The 27,351-nt window shown below is 36.6% G+C and overlaps 2 protein-coding genes across 2 annotated transcripts; both read right to left on the reverse strand.

The window, feature by feature from the left end:
• Positions 1 to 7,680: 7,680 nt before the first annotated feature.
• Positions 7,681 to 11,840, reverse strand: LOC149555898 (TMV resistance protein N-like). Its single transcript, XM_089829994.1, has 5 exons — positions 11,283 to 11,840; positions 10,025 to 11,123; positions 9,573 to 9,887; positions 8,255 to 9,466; positions 7,681 to 8,170 (listed from the first exon to the last, which is right to left on the reverse strand). The coding sequence occupies exons 2-5, from the start codon at positions 11,066 to 11,068 to the stop codon at positions 7,745 to 7,747; spliced, it is 2,997 nt and encodes a 998-aa protein (XP_089686120.1). The 5' UTR covers positions 11,069 to 11,123; positions 11,283 to 11,840; the 3' UTR covers positions 7,681 to 7,744.
• Positions 11,502 to 24,282, reverse strand: LOC149555899 (disease resistance protein RPV1-like). The gene is made up of 2 exons (XM_089829618.1): positions 24,141 to 24,282; positions 11,502 to 11,848 (listed from the first exon to the last, which is right to left on the reverse strand). Exons 1-2 carry the CDS (start codon positions 24,280 to 24,282, stop codon positions 11,502 to 11,504), a joined length of 489 nt encoding a protein of 162 aa, XP_089685744.1.
• Positions 24,283 to 27,351: the final 3,069 nt, after the last annotated feature.

Below are 27,351 nucleotides of genomic sequence, written 5' to 3' on the forward strand. Positions count from 1 at the left end.
GGGGGATATCTAAGATATTTTGATTAATAATTTATGGGAGTATGTTAGAAAAGTAAATTAATTATGTCAGTACTGTCTGCATGGACCAACCAATTGGTCAAGCAGGTCCACCTCCAACTCAGTCTTATCTTCTTGTTCAACTCAACCTTATATCCAACTGTCTGTCATGAATATTGCAGCTAACCTCATGACTAGTATTTATTATGTAATTGGCTATAAATTGAATACTAAGAGCCTGTGTTCATTAGTGCTCCTTTGCGAGTATCTCTTGTAGTCCATGTTTTAACTTGTAATGGGCACCCCTGAATGTCCCAAAAACTAAGCCAAATTGCTGAAAGGAATTATGTCAAATAGTTTGCATTCAACCTCTTATTTCTCCGTTTAATGTGTTAAACCCCTTATAACTCCAGAAATCAAATGTTTATTTGTTTATTGTGTTTTGTGCATGGAATTGGTATCATACAACATAAACAAGAAAGAAACTACTATAATATGCAAAGTGGAAATAAACTGCTGCCAATAAAATGTTATTTTCAGAATTCATAAAAACCAAATACATGGCAAATTTATCAACTCACTAATTACTTCAGCATTATTGACATAATACTCCAGCCCATGCTTTCGAACTTGTTGCTACAGAACTTTGTCCTTCAATCAGTCCACTACCTTGGTAATATCCTTCCCTCAAAGCGGCATAAGCGTCGGACAAGTAGTGAAAAAGATATGAGCAAAATACCAAATCTGCCTGTAGCCGGAAATGCAACTAAACTGCCTGATAATGAAGCCGATAACAAAAAATTCCAAAGGCCAAACCCTAAGGGAATGACGTCTAGAATGTTACAAGAGAGGATAAACGTCCTCAAATGCCAAGAACGGAGCTGCAACTCACACACCAATTTCTTCTCATATTCAACCTGCCTAATGAAGCCACAAATGCTTCCTTTTATTCTATTTCCAAGGGTCCGCTCAACTCATATGGGCAATGTGGGATAAAAGATGTGTAATATATAAAACATATATTAAAATACCCCTTATGTCTCCCTTGGGTACACATCACCATAAAATAAATATTAAAGTAACACTTTAATATTTTACAATTAAATTAGACGTTACTTTAATAAAATTTCAGGCATTAAAATGTATTAGCAATCGGACTCCGAATAATGCGAGTGATAGCTCATCGGAAAGCTCTCACCGAAGAGTATCAAATCCAATCACCAAAATTGACCTGCACTGTGTCCTGCCAACTTACTAAAAATAGTAAGTATGCCTGAAACTGAGTAAATCAACTTCGTTTTGGCCCAAACTGGAAATGACTAGGCCAAAACACTCCAGGATCCCATTAAACCCTTCGTTAGCCCTCGGGACCATGTAGAACAGGGCTAACGCACACACACTTGGTCAACTGCTAAAATGGGGACATTACAATCCGCCCCCCTTGAAATTGCTTGTCCTCAAGCAATCTCAGTCCAGCTTGCTGAATAACCTGTTCACTCTCCCATGTAGAATCTTCCTTCGGAAGGTCTTTCCATCTGACCAAATACTCCTTCACTATCCTGTTTCTAAGCTTCCTCTCTCTGGTGTCCAGAATAGCCTCGGGTACTAACACAAGCTTCCCCTCCTCATCCAAAGGGGGTAAATCTGCAGAAGGCACTACACTCTGACCAATGGCTTTCTTAAGCCTAGACACATGAAACACATTGTGCACTCGATTGCCCTCTGGAAGCTCAAGCTCATAGGCGACTTTGCCCACTTTGCGAATCACCCTGTAGGGACCATAAAATCTAGGTTTCAACTTTTCAGCTCCGCTCTTCTTGAGCGATGACTGTCTATATGGTTATAGCCTCAAGTAAACCATATCCCCTACCTTGAAGCTACGCTCTATTCGGTGCTGATCAGCATACAATTTCTGTTGATTCTGGGCCTGTTGTATATTCTCTTTGAGCACTTTCAGGATGTCCTGACTATCCTGCAATAAGTTTTTGGCTTTGGGCACTCTACTGTCCCCCAAAACTAAATCCATGAAGCTAAGTGCTTCATAACCATAGAGTGCCATGAAAGGAGTCATCTTGATGGACATATGATAAGTGGTGTTATAACAATACTCTCCCATATGCAACCATCTGATCCAAGCCTTTTGTTGTGTAGTTACATAGTTCCTCAAATATCCTTCCGCCCATTTATTCACAATCTTTGTTTGCCCATCTGTTTGCGGATGATAACTAGTGCTAGGTGTAAGATCTGTACCACACAACCTAAACAACTCTTGCCAAAAAACACTCATAAACTTACTATCCTGATCGCTGACAATGAATCTGGGCAGCCCATGTAACCTGAATATCTCTCTAAAGAAAAGATCTGCCACTTGTGCTGCTGTGTAAGTGGACAGAATAGCAAAGGAGTGAGCAAACTTCGTCAAGCGGTCCACCACCACATAGATGCAATCCCTTCCCTACACTCGTGGTAAACCAGTGATGAAGTCCATCGAAATACTTTCCCATTTCCTATCAAGAATGGGCAAGGGCTGTAATAAACCTGCAGGAAATGTGTGCTCTCCCTTATTCTGTTGACAAACCACACACTCCCTAACATACCTCTGAACATCATCCTTGAGCCCTTTCCATGAAAACCGCTCTCGGATCTGCCTGTAGGTCTTGAAGACCCCCGGATGTCCAGCTGTGGGTGCATCATGAAATGCCTTCAGTATCGCCTCTCTCAAATGTGATGACGGAATCAAATAAACCCTATCCTGAACTCTGATCAATCCATTTATCACCTCATAGCGATCATCCTGTATGGTACCTGAAATCAATCCAGAAGCCCAAGCATCTCCAACATACTCTGCTATAATCCGATCTCTCCAATCTCCTGAAATCTTTGCCAGAGCACTTAAGTGAGGTCTCTGAGATAAGGCATCAGCCACCACATTTTTCTTACCTTTGACAAACTCTATGTCAAAGTCATAAGCCTGCAATTTAGTCACCCATTTTTGTTGCCTGTCATTAAGATCACGATGGCTCATGAAGTATTTAATACTGTTGTGATCAGTCTTGATCACAAAACGTCCACCTACCAAATATGATCGAAATTTGGCCAATGCATGCATTATGGCCAACATCTCCCGGTCATAAACAGAATAACTTTTCTCAACTCCCCGGAGCTTCCTACTCTCGAATGCAATGGGATGCTTCTCCTGCATCAATACTGCTCCAATCCCATCACCTGATGCATCACAATGAAGCTCAAAAGGCTTCGTGAAATCCGGTAGAGCTAGAACTGGACATGAAGATATTACCTACTTGAAATGCTCAAAACACCTCTGTGCTGCCCCTGTCCATGTGAAAGCTCCTTTCCTGGTAAGATCTGTCAAGGGTGTAGCAATCTGTGAGAATCCCTTAACAAACCTCCTATAAAAACCACATAAATCAAAGAATCCCTTAAGTTGTGTAAGGTTTGTGGGAGTAGGCCACTCTACAATAGCTCTAATCTTTTCGGGATCAACCCGAACGCCATCTGCACTAATGATATGCCCAAGGTAAAGGAGCTCAGTCATGCCAAACTCACATTTCGATTCCTTGGCATACAATGACTCTCTCTCTAGAATAGATAACACCTCCTCCAGATGATGTAAGTGCTCCTCCCAGGTCTTACTGAAGACCAAGATGTCATCAAAGAAGATCAAGACAAATCTCCTCAGCTGCTTCCTGAATACCTGGTTCATACAACTTTGAAATGTAGCAGGTGCATTGGTTAGACCAAATGGCATAACCATGAATTCAAAGTGGCCATAGTGACATCAGAAGGTTGTTTTCTCAATGTCCTTTGCTCTCATCCTGATCTGATGGTATCCGGATCGCAAATCAATTTTGGTGAAGAAGCATGCCCCATGCAACTTATCAATCAGCTCATCAATCCTAGGAATAGGATACCTGTTTTTAATTGTTTTCTTATTTAGTGCCCTGTAATCGATGCACATGCGCATCGTCCCATCCTTCTTCTTTACCAATTCTACTGCTAAAGCAAAAGGGCTCTTACTGGGCCTGATATGCCCCATCTCCAACAAATCCTTAATCGCCTTCTCTATCTCATCCTTGTGTTTCTTAAGATGACGATAGGGAGTAATCATAACTGGTTTGGCTCCCTCCTCGAGCTCAATAACATGTTCCATCCCTCTGTCAGGAGGAACCCCATGAGGAATATCACTAAATACTTTAGCATGTCTATCAAGTATCTTCTGGATATCTGGTGGATGACTCTTTTCTTGTGGCTCTGGTGAAGTTGGCATAATGTAGCACTCTGCCGCCCACTCTATGTCATCATGACGAAAAAGTCTCTACATTCTCCTCAAGGACACTACTCTGCAACCTCCATCTGAAAGTCCTCTAAGTACCATAGTTCTGCCCTCATGCTGGAATCTCATCTCCAATTTTGCTAAATTGAGTGTGAACTCAACTAGTGAAGCCATCCATGTCATGCCGAGGATGACATCATAATCTCCCATGTCCACAACATAGAACTCATCCTCCAACTCATAGCCATCTCCAAACCTGATGCGAAGATTAGATATCTTTCGAGTGCATAATAACTTATCACCGTTAGCCACCATGACTTTAAACCCATCATGCTCCTCTGTCTGTAACCCTCTCCTGGCTACCAACTGTGCATCTATGAAGTTATGTGTAGCCCCAGTGTCAATAAGAGATATCACTTTCTGCCCCTGGATAGTACCCCTGACCTTAAATGTGATTGCCTTTTGGGCCCCTGTCAAGCGTGCCAACGATCTATCATCCTTAGGAATGTTGCTCTCCTCTATAGTGTTACCCTCATCTGAATCGGAGTGTTGATCCTCCCCTTCTAACTCTGACTCTTCTGCTGAAAAATACTCCATTTGATTTGACTTAGCCTTGAGAGAACATTTATGAGATAAGTCCCAAGGCTCTCTACAATGGAAGCACAGCTTCTTCTTTCGAAGTTCATTCAAGGTTTCATTGTCTAGTCCTTTTGATCCTTCTTTGGGTTTGCTATACTCTTTCTGAAACGGTTTTTTGTCTTTATCCTTGCGATAGGAAGAATCTGTTGAATGGTTTTTTCCTTTGTATACCGAAGGGGCTAAATCTCGTGCCTTTTTAGTTGCTTCAGCTAAGGTGAGTGGATCATGTCCCTTCACCCAACCTCGTAATGGATCAGCAAGACCATCACAAAATAACACCACCAATCTCCTAGGAGAGATATCAGTAACAAGTACAGACAAGCGCTGAAACTCGGCAATGTAAGCATCCACAGAACTTGACTGTTTTAACTGTGCTAGCTCCTTGAAATGTAACTCGGGATCCTTAGTGTCAAATCTCTCAATCAATGTTTCGGTGAATTCTTCATAGGATGTAATCTGATTATGCCCCAAAGTCACCATGCCATGATGCCACCATTCATGTGCAACGCCATCCAAGTGCATAGCCGCATACTTGATAGCCTCCTCCTCAGGCATAGGATTTCGCTGCAAGTATGTATCTACCTTCTGCACCCAAGCTCATGCAGTCATCTTCCCTGAAGCATCATAATAAGGTAAAGAAAGTTTTCCAACTTTCTTCCTCAGCTCAAAGTTTTGATTCCTCCCTCCTGCTTTAGGCATGTGTCTCATCCTCAAGTCCATATAATCTCTAAAAGAAATATCCGCCTAAACTCCGGTCCACTAGCCTCCCAATCCCTCCTGAACTGATCCTGTAACTCAGTAATCTACGGTTCATTTAATGGTTGAACCGGATCTCTGGGTGGGAAAGTGGGTAGAAGAGGTCTCGAGCTTGCAGTCCGTGCTAGGCATGCAACATGTCTAAAGTTATCAGCCTCATTCCCATTGTTGCCGTGTCCATTATTACCATTAATGTTATTCTCAGGACCATTGTTGTTTCCTTGGCCTCCATGGTTATTGTTTCCCCCGTTGTTATTGTTTCCCTCGTTGTTATTGTTTCTGTTGTTGGCATCACCTGGATTAATATTGACACCCATCTGTCTAGCCATGAGCTGCAACATCATGTCCATTCGCCTATTCTGCTCCTGCTGCATACGCTGCCCCTGCTCTAATGTATCCAGTAACTGTCTGAACAGTACCTCCTCTTGATCTGGACCAGCATTTCCACCTCCGCCTAATCCTGTATTCCTGTCATCTCGATCACCCATATTATTGTCCTGATCAAAGAATATCTCCTCTATGTCTGTATGGTTGGATTCAATGTCCACTTGCACGGATGTACTAGACTGTTTGCTTTGCAAGTCTGAAATCCTATTTTGTCTTGCTCTGGTATCGCGAAAATTATAAGACCCCTGTCGCATCCTCAAATATAAATGCTTAGCCTATGTTTTTTACTTATTTTTGATTTTAGTATTTTGACATTTCGTCAAACACTTTTCCCTTTATCCGGCTGTTCCAAATTCCCTATAAGACCTCCACAGGATGGCAGGACTTAGAGCTCTGATACCACTGTAATGGGCACCCCTAAATGTCCCAAAAACTAAGCCAAATTGCTAAAAAGAATTATGTCAAACAGTTTGCATTCAACCTCTTATGTCTCTGTTTAATGTGTTAAACCCCTTATAACTCCAGAAATCAAATGTTTATTTGTTTATTGTGTTTTGTGCATGGAATTGGTATCATACAACATAAACAAGAAAGAAACTACTATAATATGCAAAGTGGAAATGAACTGCTGCCAATAAAATGTTATTTTCAGAATTCATAAAAACCAAATACATGGCAGATTTATCAACTCACTAATTACTTCAGCATTATTGACATAATACTCCAGCCCATGCTTTCGAACTTGCTGCTACAGTATTTTGTCCTTCAATCAGTCCACTACCTTGGTAATATCCTTCCCTCAAAGCGGCATAAGCGTCGGACAAGTAGTGAAGAAGATATGAGCAAAATACCAAATCTGCCTGTAGCCGAAAATGCAACTAAACTGCCTGATAATGAAGCCGATAACAAAAAATTCCAAAGGCCAAACCCCAAGGGAATGACGTCTAGAATGTTACAAGAGAGGATAAACGTCCTCAAATGCCAAGAACGGAGCTGCAACTCACACACCAATTTCTTCTCATATTCAACCTGCCTAATGAAGCCACAAATGCTTCATTTTATTCTATTTCCAAGGGTCCGCTCAACTCATATGGGCAATGTGAGATAATAGATGTGTAATATATAAAACATATATTAAAATACCCCTTATGTCTCCCTTGGGTACACATCACCATAAAATAAATATTAAAGTAACACTTTAATATTTTACAATTAAATTAGACATTACTTTAATAAAACTTCAGGCATTAAAATGTATTAGCAATCGGACTCCGAATAATGCGAGTGATAGCTCATCGGAAAGCTCTCACCGAGGAGTATCGAATCCAATCACCAAAATTGACCTGCACTGTGTCCTGCCGACTTACTAAAAATAGTAAGTATGCCTGAAACTGAGTAAATCAACTTCGTTTTGGCCCAAACTGGAAATGACTAGGCCAAAACACTCCAGGATCCCATTAAACCCTTCGTTAGCCCTCGGGACCATGTAGAACAGGGCTAACGCACACACACTTGGTCAACTGCTAAAATGGGGACATTACATAACTTCAATTTAAATTAATATACACAAAAAAATCTTAAATTTAAAATAATAAAACAATTAACAATAAACATGAAATTCAACATTTACTATTAGGAAGGAAAAAATATAATGACATTCTTAAATGGGTGTTAGACTACTAGAAGCTGTAGCAAGCGGTGGAAACTCTCCACCACGCTCTCTTCTTCGCCTCTTCCAACCATCCCTCCCTCCACCTCCACCTCACTTTCCATTTTAAGCATCCATAAATAGCTGGTGATATAATGCCACTCCCACTCCCTTTCAGTCAGCCATCTGGAATGTTTGGTGAAAACACAAATCACTACCCATTTACCGTCTTCCAACTCCTCATACCTGGAAACATCTCTCCAATCCCACCACCGTAAATTACATTTTATAACGTAACATACTACCATGGCCTTGCCAACGCAGGAATGCTTGAATTTCTCCTTGGAAAAGAATTCGACGGCAGAGAGATTAGGAAAGGTGGAAGACTTGATAAGTGACCATGCATCAGCCACTGCCTTTGTACGTATTATCATCTCTTCTGGCCATTTCTGTCCACATGCGGAATTTATCATCTGTCAAATTAATGAAATGATCAAAATTCAGAATAATAAATTTCTGTAAACAGTTACCACCTGAATCGTTTGAATGCAAGGCAACAGAGTTGATATATTCCTTGCTGCGAGTTCCAAGTGTTTCAGTCTTTGCAGTTGTTCGCAGCTTTCTATGTTCCACACATCCCAACATGTATCACCATATATCAGAAGCCTCTCCAATGATGTGCAGTGCTGTAAGCCTTGTATCCTCTCAACTTTGTTGCCACCAGCTAGAATAAGTTGTATCAGCGAGGCTAATTTAGCAATACTTGGAAGCATCTCTAATTCTAGACAATCTACTAGCCTCAGAGATTGAAGGTTTACTAGGCCACCAATACCACTTATGTTCCTCAGCAATCTACAATGATAGACAGAGATATCCTCCACTGCTCTTGGTAATGTGTCAACTTCCATTAAATGGTCATTGTACCAAAGACTGAGAGTCTTAAGGTAGGGACAACAGCTGTCAGAAATTGTAATCTTTGACAATCTTGTCCACTCGAGTCTTATTTCCCTGAGATTGCTTCCCGAAACTGTCTGCCCGAAGTCCAATTCACCCATTGGACAGTCAACTATTCTCAGAGTCTGAAGCCTATTCAGCTTCTCAAATGATCTTGGTAATGTTTGCACCTGTAAACCGCCTAATGTCAACTTCTCTAAAAGAGTAAGACTCCCCATGGAGTCCGGCAAATATTGCATCTGGAAACAGCCATGTGATAGATCTATATTCATCACTCTCAACTTGCTGAGTTGACCGATGTTAATTGGGAGCTCCCTTAACTTCGTGCTCTCTAAATAGAGCTCGCTCAGGGAAGCCTGATTTGTGATGTGACGGGGCAGCTTCTCCACTTGCGAGCAGTCTTTAAGGTTCAAATAGTGTAGCTTTGTCATGCTTTCTAGGATGTCTGACTGCAAGGTGAGCTGCTTACACCTTTCTAAATCAAGATGTTGTAGGAGCGTGAGCTGCTTGAAAGAATCTGGCAACATCCTCAACTGACTGCAACGACTCATATCTAGATGTTGCAGGTTTGTTATATGTCCAAAACAGCTAGGCAGTGATAATAGTCTCTCAAACTCTTGCAATTGCAAATGCTCCAGTGATTGAAGATGGCAAAACTCCTCCGGCAGATTCTTCACATTGCTGGAACACAAAGATATCTTCTTCAACTTTTTCAAATATCCTATGGACTTCGGAATTCTTTTTAATCTATAGCAGCCAGAAAGATTCAACACTCTTAACTGCACTGGAGCCTACAGCCAATTTGAATTAGATTAAGACAATTGAATTCAATCTAGAGGAAATACAAAGCTTGCAAAGAATTTAATTCAAATTATAAAATTTCGGAGAGATACTTACTTCCACTCCATCCTTCCACAAGCCTACTATCCTATCGCAGTTGTAGAGCTCTAAAACTCTTAAATTTGTCAGTGGCATCCATGATGGAAGAGTTTTATGAGCAATTTCCGTGCACCTAAGCCATGCCAACCCTCTTGATAGTTTGGCAATAAGTAGATTGTTCACAGAATTTCCTTCTACTATAAAAATCTTTAATCCATAAGAGAAAGGTCTTCTAACTGTTCTGAAGCCACAAAGCGATGTGCTTGTATTTAACAAGGAATCAGGTAACTTCTGAATGTCATTAGTTGCTCCATTCAATATCATTCCTCTTATCTGGATACAGAAAAGAAAAAGCAACTTACATATAGATTCACATAAACATACAATCTGAGAAACAAATAAAATAAACATGTTTCGATACAATAATCTCAAACTTTATAGCAGCACTGAAAAATAACTATTAAGCTCACCTGTTCTTGTTTGTTAATCACTGTAAGCTGATCAGAAGACCATAGACGATTAGGTAACAGAGTACTTGCAATTTCCCTACCTAAGTCTCTTAGGTGGTCATGCATCCTAATCTTATTATCCTCAACAAGTTCAACAACACACTTATTCACAAGTCTCTCCAAACCCCATTGACCACACCAGCCCGATCCTTCCCATACAGCAATGGCGATCATCTTGTTCTGGCCAATGAAAAAACAAGCTACATCTAAGAACATTTGTTGCTCTTCTTTATCTAGAGCATCATAACTCACCTTTAGCCTTCTTATAATGTCATCTGGCAATATTCTAGATATTTTATGCAATACATCCTCCCATAAATTTTTATCAGAGCACCCATGAAGCTGGCCTCCAAGCACCTTTAAAGACAAGGGTAGCCCATTGCTAGCATTTACAAACTTTTCAACAAGATCTTCAAACCCCAACAGAGGACCAGATTGTAAGAATGCATGCCAATAGAAAAGTTGTTTTGCATGAAACTGATTCACTGATCTCATTTCATAAATGCAAGAGATTCCCCAAGCATTCAGAACTTCCTTGTCCCGTGTTGTGACAATGATCAGACTCCCAGATGCAAGGCTACACTTTCCGGGCAGTAAAGCTTCCAGCTGATCCCTATGATCGACATCATTCAAAACGGCAAATACAGAAACAGATCTCAAATAATTAGAAAGAATCGTCTTTCCTTGCTCTATGTTGTCAAATGGCTCATCATTGAACACAAACCCCAAATCTTTAAGAAGTTGTCTCTGTTTTATATGTAGCTTCCTTTCGCTTGCAGCATCTCTAACATGTAAAATAAAACTAGATTTTCCAGCTGATAAACTTCTTTTATTATATAATTCTTTTGCCAGAGTGGTCTTCCCAGATCCACCCATACCGCAAATTCCTACAAGTCGGGCATCAGAATGACTTTTTGCATCTTCGCTAACTGTCATTTCAAAATCTGCTACAGCTTCTTCAAGACCCACAGGATGTGTTGCTACCTCTAACGGAACTCTTTTCATAATTTTCAATACGCGGTTCACAACATTCTTCAAAACCCTTTGCTTTTGCTACTCTCTATCCACAGGCAAAACATAGTTTTGGAAGCGGAAAAAAACGAAGAAACATCAATATACAGTGACTATTCATTCAAAGTTAAGTACATGTAAGAAATAGAAATATTGCATGGAAGGGAACATGCACAGATGCACAGTAAGAAGATTATGCTTTGCTTACTTCTTATTATTTGATGATTTCGCCCTGATAAAATGAAGCACTGTGGAGTGCCGTCTTCCACTCCTCGAGCTTGTCTGTATATCTACCCTTCTCTTGATACTCCGCAAACGAAGCTTTGTAGATCCCTTCTAAATGGCGGAGATGGGCGGGCTCAACTTGGTAGAAAATAGGAATAATGGGTGTGCCGGTCTTGAGGATAAAGGATAGCTCGGCAAGACATCAAGGGGATTTTGCATATGTCTTAGAAAATATTGCAATGTGAAGGGAAGCGGTAGACATTGCTTGTTCCAATTCAGCAGGGAAGAAATCCCCTAATTGAACATCGAGGCAATCAAGGAAGACCTTGAAACCCATAGCATACAGGGCTTTGTAGATATCTTTTGCCAGCTCCTCTTTTACATTGGGACCACGATGATTAATAAAAACATCGTAGACCGACTTCTGCAATAGTGACGGAGAAGAAGTGGATGGAGATGCAGGAGGGAATGGTGGAGCAAGGCCATGAAAAGCATTTACAATTTCAATCTCTGATTGATGAGAAGCAGAAGCCATGAAATCAGATTTAGCTGAAAAAAGAGGCAGAGGAAAGCAGGGGCGATGCAGAGGTACTCAACTCTGTCGTCTAGATAAAAACAGGGAAGTTGTATAAAGATTAAAGATAAAAAGTATGCGAAACATCCTCAAAGAAACGAGGAAGAATAGTATACAAGAAAGAGGAGAGCAAGTCCAGAGTACTCAACTTAAAAACAGAGGAGTTATATAAAGATTAAAAAGGGGTAAAGAGGAGAGCAAGTCCAGAGTCTTCAAAAATTGAACGGATCAGAATCAGAAGAAGGTTGTTCCTGCTTGTTTAGAGTAACTTCTTTTACGATCGGGGCAACAAATTCCGCCTAAAAAGAATCGACCGCTATTGTTTGATTGTTTTGAAGTATAAAGATTTGTGTATGATTGATTTGAAGTAGAAAACAAGTATATAGAGATAAAAAGAGTCTTAAGAATAATCCCCATTTTGTGACGGATTTACCCATTCGGACATGATCAGAAGAAATTTGTTCCGATCTGTTTGTTGGATTTGCGGTAAACCGAAATGTCTTTTACGACTGGGGTAACCACTTCCTCCAATAAATAATCGACTGACATTGTTTAATTGAGTTGAAGTAAAAACTAGTCCCTGGATCAGCATAGTCGTCTCCGTGGGAAGACAATCGGGTAAAACTGTCTTCGCTGGCTGCCTTAATAACAACCAGAGCTATTTGGGAGCTTGAGTCCCTCTCTTTTGAGTAGGAAGTCTATGGGTGGAAGATTTTAGGTCCCGCTTGGTTGGGGAAGATGAATTTCTTTCATAATCAGGTCAGGTTTTCGAAAATCTGGTTATGTATTTTAGGAAGAGAGTTGGACCATTTGGTTGACATGGAAGATGAATTTTCAAATCTATATTCTGCGTTTGGTTGCCAATTTAGAAATTGGAATTGAAACGGAATATGACTGGGAATATCTTTTTTTTCATTTTCGAATTGGAATTGAAATTTGATGTAAATTTTTTTAATCTTATTTAATTAGTGAAACACAAAGATTATAATGAGTAAAGTATTTATATTTATGATTTAATTTATTTATAATTAGACTACATTATTATTATTTTTTATTCTTGAATATTCACAGTTTTATTTTGTTAGTCAAGAATAAATAAAATGATTATTATTTTTTATTTTAATTCTATTTATTAGCAAAGAAAAGTAAAAAATAATCATACTTGCAATCATTTGTACAAAGTTATTTTTTGTCCCATTGTTGGAAATTGTGATCATATATATTATATATTTTTGAAAAATTATGTAAGACAAATTTATCATCAAATTTAATTTATTGTCAAGTTCATCCGAACTTCATAATTGTCGAACTCAAACTCAAACTCGAACCTTGTGACTTAGCCGCTAAATATGTGTGTGTTTGTGTCCTCCCTCTATCCCTCCCTGTGTTCGTGTTCATCCACGTGATTTGGCAGAAGGATTGGATGCAATAAATGTTGTTTATGCAGATGAATTATTGCCTACACTATATGAGAATTCTCGCATCTCTTAGGACCAATTGCCAACACAGAGAGGGATTGTGAGGCATGCTATGGCTCTTGGTCGGTATCTTCATAATCCATTGGCCATGGTTGCAACATTATATAGTCCTGGCAAAGAAATATTATCATTGAAGCTTCATTCACTGGAACATTTTCTTACTCCAGATGAAAAGTATGAAGTTGTTGAGCAGGTAATGGTTACAGCAACCAACTATAGAGGCTATGAAGCGACTTGTCTTTATAAATGCTATTGGTTTTTTTAAGGGTTAGAGGGAATGGACAAGCAGTGTCCTGAAACCATGTTATGGATCCATCGGATGATACTAGAATTCATCCAAAGTCATATGAACTTGCCAAGAAAATGGCTAAGGACATATATTGTGAAGAAGCTAGAGATGATATAGATGATATGGATGAGGAAACACAAGAAATGGCTATTGAGCATGTCAAAAAATGTCCTGATCTATTAAATGCCCTTGATATTGATGAATATGCTAGAAGTGTGGAGCAACAGACATCCAATAAAAAGCAGGAAACCCTTGTTGACATAAAAAGTGAATTGTTACATGGATTTAAGGATTTGAGATCGCCATATAAAGAGCCATCCCAGGATGAGGAATTTTATTTGCTGACTGGAGAAAATGAAGAGACCCTGTCAATGGGAAAAATTGTCCAAGCAACAGCCCGCAGAGTCCAAAATCATCGTATAATTTGTGATCTGGAATTAGGATTGATAGGAATAATATTGAAAGAGGAGTTTTCTGATGATCTAGATATAGATCCTGCAGAAAAAATTGCAGAAGGCAGCATCCTTACCTGTTGGGTGAAAACTATGACAAAAGTGAAGTACCTAGTTGAGTTAACTTGCAAAGAGAGTTCACTGAAGAATGATAACTATCAGGGTGAACAGGATAAGGATAAGGAGGTTAAGGATCCATATTTTGTAGAAGAGGATTCCATTTCACAAAGTGAACAAGAGAATGAAACCATTAAGTTCTTAGCAGATAAAGAGCTAGGGGAGAGTATTATCCGTCTAAGCTTGAAAGGGCCTACTCACTTGATTCTAACACTGCACATTTTCAATGGAGTTTATGCACACAAGGATATTGTGGAGGGAGGAAAAGACCAAAAGGATTTTGCTAGCTATCTTCGACTTGCAAAATACTTTCAATTGGGGAGGAGACATTTGAAGATCTTGATGAGGTCATAGACAGATATATATTCAAGAGAGGATAAGATATTTCGGTATTTTGTTCTACTGTTTGGTGAGTCATAAAACACACATCAACAGACACCTTTCTATAGATGCAGGAACACACAAGCTCCTCTCTCTCTCTCTCTCTCTCTCTCTCTCTCTCTCTCGCTCGCTCTCTCCCTCCATCGCTCCCTCCCCCTTCCTATCCTGCACTCTCTGCCCCTCTATTTATCTCTCCCTTTTAATAAATTTATTAAGTTAGTTAATTATTCAACAAAATATGCAACTAAAATTTTACCATAAATATTAGATAGGAAAAAATATACCATTTTACATTCACATACATTAAACATTTGATGATAACTTTAACAAGAAAAATGATGCTTTGTCAATAATTGCTCTTAAAAAATGTGGAATTTTGGCAACATAGATTTTACATGCAATTTTTAAAAAAAGATCATGAAAATCATTAATCATATAAATCATATTTTAACATCATGAAATTCTGATAATGAATTTCACATAATTACTACAATATGAAAACTTGCTAACTTGATAGAACAATATCCATGATTTGAATGGTGGTGTGAAAACACACTGTTAAATACGAAAACACTAAGAAATCCACGATGTATGCCCTTATGCCCCACATTCGATGGCACACCTTTAAATACGAAAACACTGAGAAATCCACGATGTATGCCCTTATGATCCACATTTGATGGCAACCCTCTCATGCTGCTCAATCTTCCCATTACTGTCTGTATTGTTAGATGGTCAATCCTACATATATGAACTAAACATGCTTGAAAAATTAAAACCTAATTTTTTTTAATGGAATACACCAAGGAGTGGCATCAGAAATATTGATCGTTTACAAACACAGTAAACAATCATCAGATAGCTCATTTTTTATCAGCATGTGTGGTCTTGCAATATCAGCAAATCAAGAGCAATAAAAAAATACAAGAGAAAGACACTTTATCAATACCGTTGACAATCTTGTCAAGAAGCACGTACATAGGAAACCAAATTGTGAAAAAAAAAAAAAAAAATTAAAAAATATCCAAGCAAATTAAGAATATACATATAACATGGGACAGAATCATGACTGTACAATCATCTACCAGAAATCCTCAATACTTTTGATAATCTTGTCAACGAGAACATACATAGGAAATCAAATAGGGACAAAAAGACAAAAAATAAAAACATATGCAAGCAAATTAGGACTATAAATATAACATAGGACAAAATCATGAACCATACAATCATCTAGAAAATCACATTTCTATATGCTTTCGAGTTCTACAATTGAGCATTCATCATTTGCCACTCCTTGTGTATTCCATGTATGTATGGTTCAAATATAACTCTAATTAACAATGCAATGAACAACTATACCAAACGTTTATGAGATCATAAACTACGTGTTGTGAGAGATCAATGCAATACCATTAAACAAAGCCAACTAACCATCTGAAATTATTTCACATGCCAATCGTGTGAATGCCAATGAAATGAACAACTAAACTATGTATTGACCAATGCCAATCATGTCAATGAAATGAATGACTAAACTATGCATAGATCAAGTATGTATACATACGTACATACATGCGTGTACATACATATGCATAGACATACATACACACGCACATACATACATACATACACATGTACATACATGTGTACATACATACACACATACATACATACATACGCACATACATACATACATACACACATACATATATACATGCTTAGAAAAATAGTAAAAATGTGCTCAGTAATGATTTCCATTATAGTGTTGTGACAGATCAATGCAATACCATTACACAAAGCCAATTAACTATTTGGAATGACTTCACATGCCAATCGTGTGAATGCCAATGAAATGAATAACCATCTTGCGTATTGACCAATGCCAATCATGTCAATAAAATGGATGACTAAACTATGCATAGATCAAGTTTGTATACATATCTACATACATGTGTGTACATACATATGCACATACATACATACATACGCATATACATACATACATGCTTAGCAAAATAGTAAAAATGTGCTCAGTAATGAGTTCCAGTATAGTGTTGTGAGAGATCAATGCAATGCATAGATCAAGTATGTATACATGCGTACATACATGTGTCTACATACATATGCACATACATACATACATGTGTGTACATACATACTGTTTGTTTCAAATCAGTTTAGCAAAATAGTCAATATGTGCTCACTAATGAATTCCAGTATAGTGTTGTGACAGATCAATACCAGTGAAATGGACAACTACATTTTGTAACAGTTTCTTGCCAGTAATGAGTTCTAATATAGTGCTGTGAGAGAAGAATGCAATACCATATAAATAGAGCCAAGTCATAAACTATGTATAGATCAATGGCAATCATGGCTTTTATCTAGACATAATCAATATGTGCTCAATAATGAAATTTACAAGTATATCACTAGCTTTTATGTATACATAGCTGACCTATACACAGTTTATCATGGTTCTATTTCTATCTACCATTTGCTTAGCATAGTCAATAGATGTGGTAACTATTTGTTTCAAATCTATTTAGCAAAATAGTCAATATGTGCTCACTAATAAATTCCAATATGGTGTTGTGAGAGATCAATATCAGTGAAATGAACAACTAAACTTTGTAACAGTGTCTGGCTGTTTGTGTCAAATCTGTTTAGCAAAATAGTCAATATGTGCTCAATAATGAATTCTAGTATGTGCTCATGTGATTACCTGTATATATCATAATGTCAATCATAATAGCAAAACATGGCAATCGTGCTTTTATCTATACAAAGTTGACCTATGCATAGTTTATCATGGTTCAAATCTGTTTAGCAAAACAGTCCAATATATGTTGTAACAGTTTGTTTAGAATCTATTTAACAAAATAGTAAATATATGCTCACTAATGACTTCCAGTATAGTGCTGTGAGAGATCAATGCAATACTATTAATCAAAGTGAATCATGCCAATGAAATGAAAAACTAAACTATGGATATATCAAGTATGTATAGATCCATGCAAAATCATTCAACATACTTATGACGTCATAAATTATGTACAGATCAATGCAATACCATTAAACACAGCCAACCCATAAACTATGTATGGATACATGGAAGATCAATGACAATCATGGCTTTTATCTATACATAGTTGACATATACATAGTTTATCATGGTTCAAATCTGTTTAGCAAAATAGTCCAATACATGTTGTAACAGTTTGTTTAGAATCTGTTTAACAAAATAGTAAATATATGCTCACTAATGACTTTCAGTATAGTGTTGTGAGAGATCAATGCAATACCATTAATCAAAGTGAATTATGTCAATGAAATCAACAACTAAGCTATGGATATATCAAGTATGTATAGATCCATGCAAAATCATTCAACATACTTATGAGGTCATAAACTATGTACAGATCAATGCAATACCATTAAACGCAGCCAAGTCATAAACTATGTATGGATACATGGAAGATCAATGACAATCATGGCTTTTATCTATACATAGTTGACATATACATAATTTATCATGGTTCAAATATGTTTAGCAAAACAATCCAATACATGCTGTAACAGTTTGTTTAGAATCTATTTAACAAAATAGTAAATATATGCTCACTAATGACTTCCAGTATAGTGTTGTGAGAGATCACTAATTAAATAGTCAAAATGTGCTCAATAATGAGTTCCAATATAGTGATGTGAGATCAATATAGTTTCAGTTTAGTGCTATTAGAGATTAATGCAAAACCATTGAATAGAGTAATCATGTAGCATAAGTCATTGCAATCTAGGCAGTAGCTGAAATAGCTAAATGGTACCAAATGTCATTGCAATCCACTCCACTCTCTCCACCTCATCCATCATCAAGAACCCTTTGGCTCTTTCATGTTGAAGCATGAAGGTATCATGTTCTTTCACAAAAATTTCTCGACTCAGTTCAGGGACAGCTTTGAGAGCAGTATATGCAACACTCAAAATATTATCCTCTTCAGATTTATCCACTTTTACAATCTGAGGCTTACCGAGGCCATCTTTCAGTTCCTTCTTAGTTTCGCATATCACATCCAATGATGTAGCCAAAGATGTCTTCTTCCTCTTTCCCCTCCTTGATGATGATGGTGGAGGAGTCCCTCTAGCACTTGCACTCGACTGATTGGAATGATATAACTCTTCATCAATATTTGGTTGGCTATCAAGAGGTGTACTACAATTGGTATCATCATCATCAAGCACATTAAATGCATCATTCATAGGGTGCCCTTCTTCAGCATCAAGGGGTGTTGTAGATACGAACCCTTCAGCAATGTCATTACCGACAATTACAGCCAACTCATTGAAATATTGGAAAGGTGACCTCTTATACATTTTTGCATTTTTGAATTCTCTCCTCTACATGTAAGCATTAACAGATGGATTAGGTTGTAAGGTTTTTCATTATTAAAATAAGAAGGGAAAATTTCTTCAATGAAAAGAGTACAAAGATCATCCTACCTTCAAAAGGTCATCCCACACTGAATCCTCAACATCCATAGTTTGAGTTTCTTCATTCCAAGCTAACCCACTTGTATTTTTCAAGTCCTTCATTACTTTATATCCTACTTTCCATGTTTTCAGCTTATTCTTAAAATGATCTCATGAAAAATTCAATTTCATCACTGCAATGAATGTCCTCTCTATCACAGTCCACGCCTCTTTTTCAAAACCACCTTCACCTTTCTGTCCGAGATGGACTTGTTCGAGGAGCAAGTCTAGAAACTTGCATTCCATCGATTTTGTCCACATTTTCTTCTTTGAAGAAGAAGGTTTGTTGCTCACAGCGAGGGATCCATCCATATAACTCAAATTAATGGGAGAACACATCTGGTTCACATGATTAGATCTATCCATGCTCATCATGAGCTCGGTATATGCCATTGTGTACTCCTTCCTGTATTTCATTTAAATTTGAAGGTGAAAATATTTAACTATCAATTTGTAATACGTCATAATGGAATGAGGCTAACATATTGAATAGGTAAACGTATTATGATTTAAAGTAATCATACGATTGAAATTGAAAGTGATTGCTCTTTAAATTTAAATGGAATGCAGCAAGCAGTAACATCAGAAAAATAGGATTTTCAACGAATTCGTTGTTCTCTTCTTACTAGTGGGCTTATGATCTTCATCATTTGGTACTCCTTGTCATATTTCATTTAAAATTGAAAACGATAAACTTTAAATATCATTTTTTAATACATCCTAATGCAATGAGGCTAACATTTAATAAACTTGAAAGCATTTAACTGAAGATGATACACATTTAAAGCAATAATTGATGATAACACATCAACATCAAAAAAACTACCAGTAAGACAAAATGGTGATATCAATGGCAAGTAAATAGTCATGAGCCCCATTATGAAGCATGCTATTGTACTTTCTCAATGCAAAGATGTATAATAATTGTGCTTTCTTGCATTTAAAACAATGTAATCTATATTTCAAGTTGGATTGTGTATTGCAGATATGATCAACAATTTTTGTACATAATGTAGGTGTGAAATTGAAAGCTAATGTTCTTTTTATTTAATTAGAATGTAGCAAAGACTAATATCAGAATAACGAAATCACACACCATCATTGTATATGCATACATCAATTTAATCATATAAAGCACATTGCCTTCTAATAAATCATTTATTCTCAAGATCTATAATCTTCCCACATCCTATTTGCTATATCTTCTCGAAATTGGGCCCACTCATTTCTATCCTCCTATGACAACCCATATGTCTCAAGCAGTGGTACCTCTATCCCATCACGATCATCTTCCTCTTCAATAGCTTCTTCCAATGGAAGGCCATCCTCTATTGTGATAAAATTGTGAAGTATGCAACATGCTAAAACAATATAGGATTGTGTCATTATATCATAAGACGTTGCATGTCTTAAGATTGAAAAACGCTGCTTCAGAATACCAAATGTACATTCTATTGAATTTCTAAGAGAGGAGTGTCGATGGTTGAACAACTCATGTGTAGAGTTTATTGGGTTTTCTCTTGACCACTCTTTCAAGTGGTAGCGTGTACACCGATAAGGAGTGAGAAATCCAGGTGCATTTGGATATCCAGCATCCACAAGATAATATTTTCCTACATAAAGAAAGTATATTGTCAATACTTGAACCATTTAGCATAACCTTGAGTATATTAAAATTTGATTTGGCTTACCAGGGGGAACTACAAGTGGATCTAATCTGGATAGAGCTGAGGCTAGAACACGGCTATCTGTAGCAGAGCCTTCCCAACCAGCAAGGCAATACTAAAACTTACAATCAAAGGAGCAGACACCTATAACATTTTGTGATAGGTTTCCTTTTCTATCATGATATTTACCTTGTATGTCGACATCGACTCGCACTGGAATATGGGTTTCGTTGATGGCTCCAATGCAATCCTATGGGATATGATACACTAATCAAATGTATGCTCAAGTAATAATAAGATAAGGACAACATTCTAGACAATAAACTTGTAAAAATGTGTGATTTACCTTGAAGAATGGTTCAAAATGATCCTTCCCACTAATGTCAAGAGGAGTGCCTGGACCAGGTGGTATGAAGTAATCTCTATGAAGGGTTAAGACAACCATCAAAACCTTGTGGAAGCACTGACTGGTTGTCTCTCTTGAGTGCCCAAAGTTATGAGCAATCTTGCGGTTCCTTAGATTGTGCCCAAGGGTGTGAAGGAACATCACTAGTTGTTCCTCTAACTTCAAGTGGATCATATCTCTCACGCTTCCTTTCAGCCTCAGAATATGAGCTAGAGAAAAGAAGGCTGCCCTACTCATCCGAATCTAATCATGACAATCCACCTCATTCAAATGAATAATGTCTCTGCAAAAAGAATTTCATTTTCTTATTCATTTACCCATTTTACTACCTTCTCAGGCTACCACTACTTTGGCTATGCCAACAAAAGTAAAAAGAATTGTGAGAATGCAGGTGTATGTGGTCTTCCTAACTATGCTTCCTTGGACCTCTATACTCTCCATAGGATCCATCAGTGACTTGAAAGGTGGACAATTTAAACACTATCAGTTATGAGATATCAACTATCACCTATCGAGATACAACATGATAATTTGCTAGCCTCGTTGCATTAAGAAGTCAATTATTTATTCAAATACAGCAAGGAGTACCAACTATTGAGGATCATAAGCCCATAAAGAAAAAATTACAATAATGTGTCATTATACTCCATGTAATCTATCTATACCAATGAAAGCATAATATTGATTCCATTTGTCTATATGTATACACACATGTATGTATATATGTATGTGCACACACATGTATGTATGCATGTATGTACACACACACACACATGTATGCATGTATGTATGTACACACACACATGTATGCATGTATGTACGTACACACACACACACATGTATGTATGCATGTACGTACGTACACACACATGTATGTATGTGTGTATGTACATACACACACATGAATGTATGTATGTATGCATGTATGTATGTACACACACACATGTATGTATGCATGTATGTACACACACATGTATGTATGTACGTACACACACATGTATGTATGTGTGTATGTACGTACACACACATGTATGTATGCATGTACACACATGTATAAATGTATAGACACATGTATGTATGTACACATACACATGTACAAACTATAACCTAAATTTGGGCTTTTATGATTGTGTTTTAATAAACCGTCGAGTCTGCTGAAATTGAGGCTCATCTTTTAGAAGATGAAAAGTAGCATTGTTGGCAATGGGAATAGAGTTTCTTTTTGTATTGATCTATACATAGTTTGAAATCATGGCTTTTATCTATACATAGTTTATGACCTCATAAGTATGTTGAATGATTTTGCATGGATCAATACATACTTGATATATCCATAGTTTAGTTGTTAATTTCATTGGCATGATTCACTTTGATTAATGGTATTGCATTGATCTCTCATAGCGCTATACTGGAACTCATTGGACTATTTTGCTAAATAGATTTGAACCATGATAAACTATGTATAGGTCAACTATGTATAGATAAAAGCATGATTGCCATATTTTTCTATTATGATTGGCACTATAATATATACAGGTAATCACATGATCACATACTGGAATTCATTATTGAGCACATATTGAGCGCATATTGATTATGTATAGATAAAAGCCATGATTGCCATTGATCTATACATAGTTGATCCATACATAGTTTATGACTTGGCTCTATTTAATGGTATTGCATTCATCTCTCACAGCAGTATACTAGAACTCATTACTGGAAAGAAACTATTACAAATTTTAGTTGTTCATTTCACTGGTATTGATCTCTCACAACACTATACTGGAAGTGATTAGTGAGCATATATTGACTACTTTTTCAAACAGATTCTAAACAAACTGTTACAACATATATTGGACTGTTTTGCTAAACAAATTTGAACCATGATAAACTACATATAGGTCAACTATGTATAGATAAAAGCCATGATTGCCATGTTTTGCTTGATTGGCACTATGATATATACAGGTAATCACATGAGCACATACTGGAATTCATTATTAAGCACATATTGAGCACATATTGATTATGTATAGATAAAAGACATGATTGTCATTGATCTATACATAGTTGATCCATACATAGTTTATGACTTGACTCTATTTAATGGTATTGCATTCATCTCTCACAGCAATATACTAGAACTCATTATTGGCAAGAAATAGTTAGAAAGTTTAGTTATTCATTTCACTGGTATTGATCTCTCACAACACTATACTAGAATTTATTAGTGAGCACAAGTTTATGACTTGGCTCTATTTAATGGTATTGCATTCAACTCTTACAACAGCATACTAGAACTCATTACTGGCAAGAAACTGTTACAAAGTTTGGTTGTTCATTTCACTGGTATTGATCTCTCATAGCACTATAGTGGAATTTATTAGTGAGCACATATTGACTATTTTGCTAAATAGATTTGAAACAAACAACCAGAAACTGTTACAAAGTTTAATTGTTCATTTCACTGGTATTGATCTCTCACAACACTATACTCGAATTTATTAGTGAGCACATATTGACTATTTTAAAAACAGATTTGAAACAAATAGTTACCACATATATTGACTAAATTGCTAAGCAGATAGTAGATAGAAATAGAACCATGATAAACTATGTATAGGTCAGCTATGTATAGATAAAAGCTATTGATATACTTGTAAATTTCATTGCTAAGTACAAAAAATTAAAACTTTAACTATGATATATACAAGGAATCAGAGTTAAACATACTGGGACTCATTCCTGAGCATATATTTTAACTAGTTTTCTAAGCAGACCTGCAACACGCAGTTACATTCAAATGAACAAAAAAAACTTTAAAAAATCTAGTATGCAAAGGTGGGTGTGAGAAGAGAACCGTTTAAAGCCACCGCCATTGTTCAAAGCAGATAAACCCTAGCCACAGCCATACGCCATGGCCACAAGAAACCCAACAAACCCAAAAAATGCCATGGCCACAGAAAACCCACAAACCTAGCAAACGACCACAGCCCAACAAACGCCACAGCCACAGCCCAACAAACGCAGCAAACCAGAAACCCTTGCCTTCGCAGAATAGAGCACGAAAACAACACAACCATCGTCTTCCAAAAAACCCAATTTGTTCTTCCAAAAACCTAAGGCAGATTTGGCGGACCCAACAATTTATTCAAATGCATTCATAAAAACCCAAAACCTGGTTTTCATTTCAACTTCCACCTATTTCCTAGAAGAAGTTTCTTCCAATTTTTGAGCAAAATTGGCAAACGAAATCCGAAATCGGGTTATGTGTTTGATGAACCAAACGCCACTGTTTTCCTCCATAACTTGGTTTTGGTGTTGAAAACCCTATTCCACGCCCGGTCTTCCCGTAACCAAACGGGGCCTTAACGACTTCATGCCTTTGTTTTTCTCCTTTTTCCTCTTCTTCTTGCATTTCTAGTAATATTAATAAGTGATATTTAATATATGTGAAGAGCTCACAAAAGTAATATATATGAAGCATTTAGCACAATTTAAAATCTAATAATTGTCATAAGAATTTTTTAAAATTTAATACTTTTTATAAGAATTTATTTCAAAGTTTTTTCTAATATAATTATTTTAAAATTCTATAACAATTTTAAAAAATTGAAAACTAAAGAATTAAAATATTTAAATTTAAACTAGAGTGGAGGTTTTCTTCTGGGAGACAATGTATTTTATTTAATTAATAAGATTTATATGATTTAGCCTTTTACCAATAATTAAAAAATATATATTAAATTTAAAATATTATTAAAATAGTAATTGGAACATAAATTATTATACTTCTAAAAATTTACTTTTTAAAAATATTTATATTTCTATATTTTTTAAATTTTAAAATAAGCTCAAATTCTAAATGGTTTTGTAATTAATCTTTATCTTTAATAGTATTGTTTTGATTTATTTATAAATTTATTTTTAAAAATTTCATTTTAACTTTAAAAATTACATACTAATAAATTATATTTCATTAACAAATTTTTTTCAAAATCTTTTGAAAATGTTTTACCTATTGTCTAAAAATTTAAAATATTTAAAATAGAGAAACAACGTTGAAAAAAAACTTTTGCTTTGTGAATATTGTTGGAAGATTTTGCATAAAAGAAAACTTTAGATAAACTTAGGTAAGGAATCACAATTCAAAAGAAAAAACCTATACACTAAAATACAAATACACAAGGTCAAAGAAAACACGAGGCACACAAGATTTTGTATCAATGAAAAGGGCAGACGCAACACAAACCATGTCCTCAACCTTCACCCATAAAAGATGCTACAACTTATAGGAACCAACATTAGACTATTCTCTACATAGCCAAGTTGGATAGTTTTATATCATGTAATAAAATTGCTCTTAAATTTAATTGCATTTTTTAATGCTAATTTCTGCACAAAGCCAAAACCTTCAAGCCCTTTAAAAAAATTTATCTAGGACACAAAAGATTACTAATCATTGAGCTTTACTTAAGACAGTAGACCTTAGATACAAAATCTGAAAACCTTTTTTTGGCTCCTCCTTCAGGCAAAAAAAACATCTTAGAAAGTAGTTTAGAAAATTTGCTTTACAGAACAATCAAGAAAAGGGACACTAACACAAAATACTTTGTAATTTTCTGTTCACCTTGTTTTCTTGTATTCAGTTATAGATGTTTGAGATTTAAAAGTATTTTCCATAACAATGAACTGACAAGTCAAAGATTCTAACAAGTAATAAATTCATTCTTATCTTATATTTTTTTCCTTTTCCATTAAAAAAAAATTATACCTAGGAAATTGGTCTCTGGCCAATTAGGAATTGGGAAATTGATTGTTATAATTCATTTTATAAATAAATGCTCACAACATTCTCATTTTATTTCTACCACAAAAAATAAATTGGAGGGACAAACGAGAACATTTGTTCATTGTCTTATATAAGGCAGGGACTAATAAGAATATATTGTTATAGCAACAAACAAGGCAAAATAGTCTTTATTCTATAGTGTGCAATGGAAACCAATTAGTAATTATCTCTCATTCTCTTTTCTCTCTATCTCTTCCTTCTCTAGGTATCCCTCACATTTCCTACCTCCCTCTTTGCCACCTTGTCCCTCCTTACCACCATCTATCTTCTTAGTTCCATGTTTCTTCCTCTCTCCCCCTCTCTTATTATTCATCTCCCCTCTCTCTAGATATTTTCTCATTCATTACCTCACCCTCCCACATCCTTCTCCCCCCACTAGGTTTTCCTCCCTCACTCTAAACCCCTTTCCTCTTTTTAGGCCTCCAACTCCCTCATTGTCTTCCTCTCACTCCCTTATTACTCCTTTCTTTATAATCTTCATCTTTCTCTCCTCTTCTTTTCTCATTCCTTTTCTAGGTCATCACATCTTCCTCTCATGTTTGGGGTTTATATTTGAGAGATCACGTATTTATTGAGTGGATAGGATTGAGGATATAAATTTGATTGTAGGATATATGTTTGAGGGTCTTCTCATAATGATATTTGTCTTTCTCCCTCTTTTTATATCTCTTCATCTCTTATCACTCCCTTATCTCTCTCTCTCTCTCTCTCTCTCTCTCTCTCTCTCTCTCTCTCTCTCTCTCTCTCTCTCTCTCTCTCTCTCTCTCTCTCTCTCCATCCATGAATCACTCTTCTCTCTCTCTCTCTCTCCCCCTATAGAAATTTAAGGGTTAAGGGTACATGGTTTTGTTACCTAGTGAGATGACATCCCTCATGGGATTTGTGATATGACTTCACCACCTCCTATTAATTTTATAAGTCTATTGGTTGTATTGAGCATTAAAAGGTCAATTATTTGGTGCAACACCAACCGCTATTTGTACGAGGTGGTATTAAATTTTTCACACAAGGTCAAATCTATGCAAACTATGGTGAGTAATGTTGGAAGTGGGATTGTTGGTAGTGGACTAGTATCCCTTGCGAGGTTCACAACATGATTAATTTGCTTAGGTGGATTCTTTAAGACTAGTAGTTGTATTGGACATTAAAAGGTTAAGTTTTGGGTGCAACCTACTTCTAACAATTTTAAGATTAACGGTATCAGTATAAGGTTAATGGTTGAAGGTGTTAGGTTTTTGGGTGAGTGCACAACGAAGGGGGGGGGGGGGTTGAAAAGGGGGTATAAGATGCCACATTCTTT

The sequence above is a fragment of the Cupressus sempervirens genome, chromosome 5, assembly GCF_028749045.1.
Source record: "Cupressus sempervirens isolate cs-2001-9-10 chromosome 5, ASM2874904v1, whole genome shotgun sequence".
Taxonomy (NCBI): Eukaryota; Viridiplantae; Streptophyta; class Pinopsida; order Cupressales; family Cupressaceae; genus Cupressus; species Cupressus sempervirens.

Bases quoted from the DNA above. Each gene is read 5' to 3' on its own strand.
- LOC149555899 (XM_089829618.1), bottom strand. From the start codon at position 24,282: ATGGTTGTGTTGTTTTCGTGCTCTATTCTGCGAAGGCAAGGGTTTCTG. The intron at 11,849-24,140 runs GTTTGTTGGGTT...CTCTTTTTTCAG, and splicing joins GTGGCCATGGCATTTTTTGG to CTAAATCTGATTTCATGGCT.
- LOC149555898 (XM_089829994.1), bottom strand. From the start codon at position 11,068: ATGAAAAGAGTTCCGTTAGAGGTAGCAACACATCCTGTGGGTCTTGAA. The intron at 9,888-10,024 runs GTGAGCTTAATA...TTCTGTATCCAG, and splicing joins TGATTAACAAACAAGAACAG to ATAAGAGGAATGATATTGAA. The intron at 9,467-9,572 runs GTAAGTATCTCT...AATTGGCTGTAG, and splicing joins TGTGGAAGGATGGAGTGGAA to GCTCCAGTGCAGTTAAGAGT.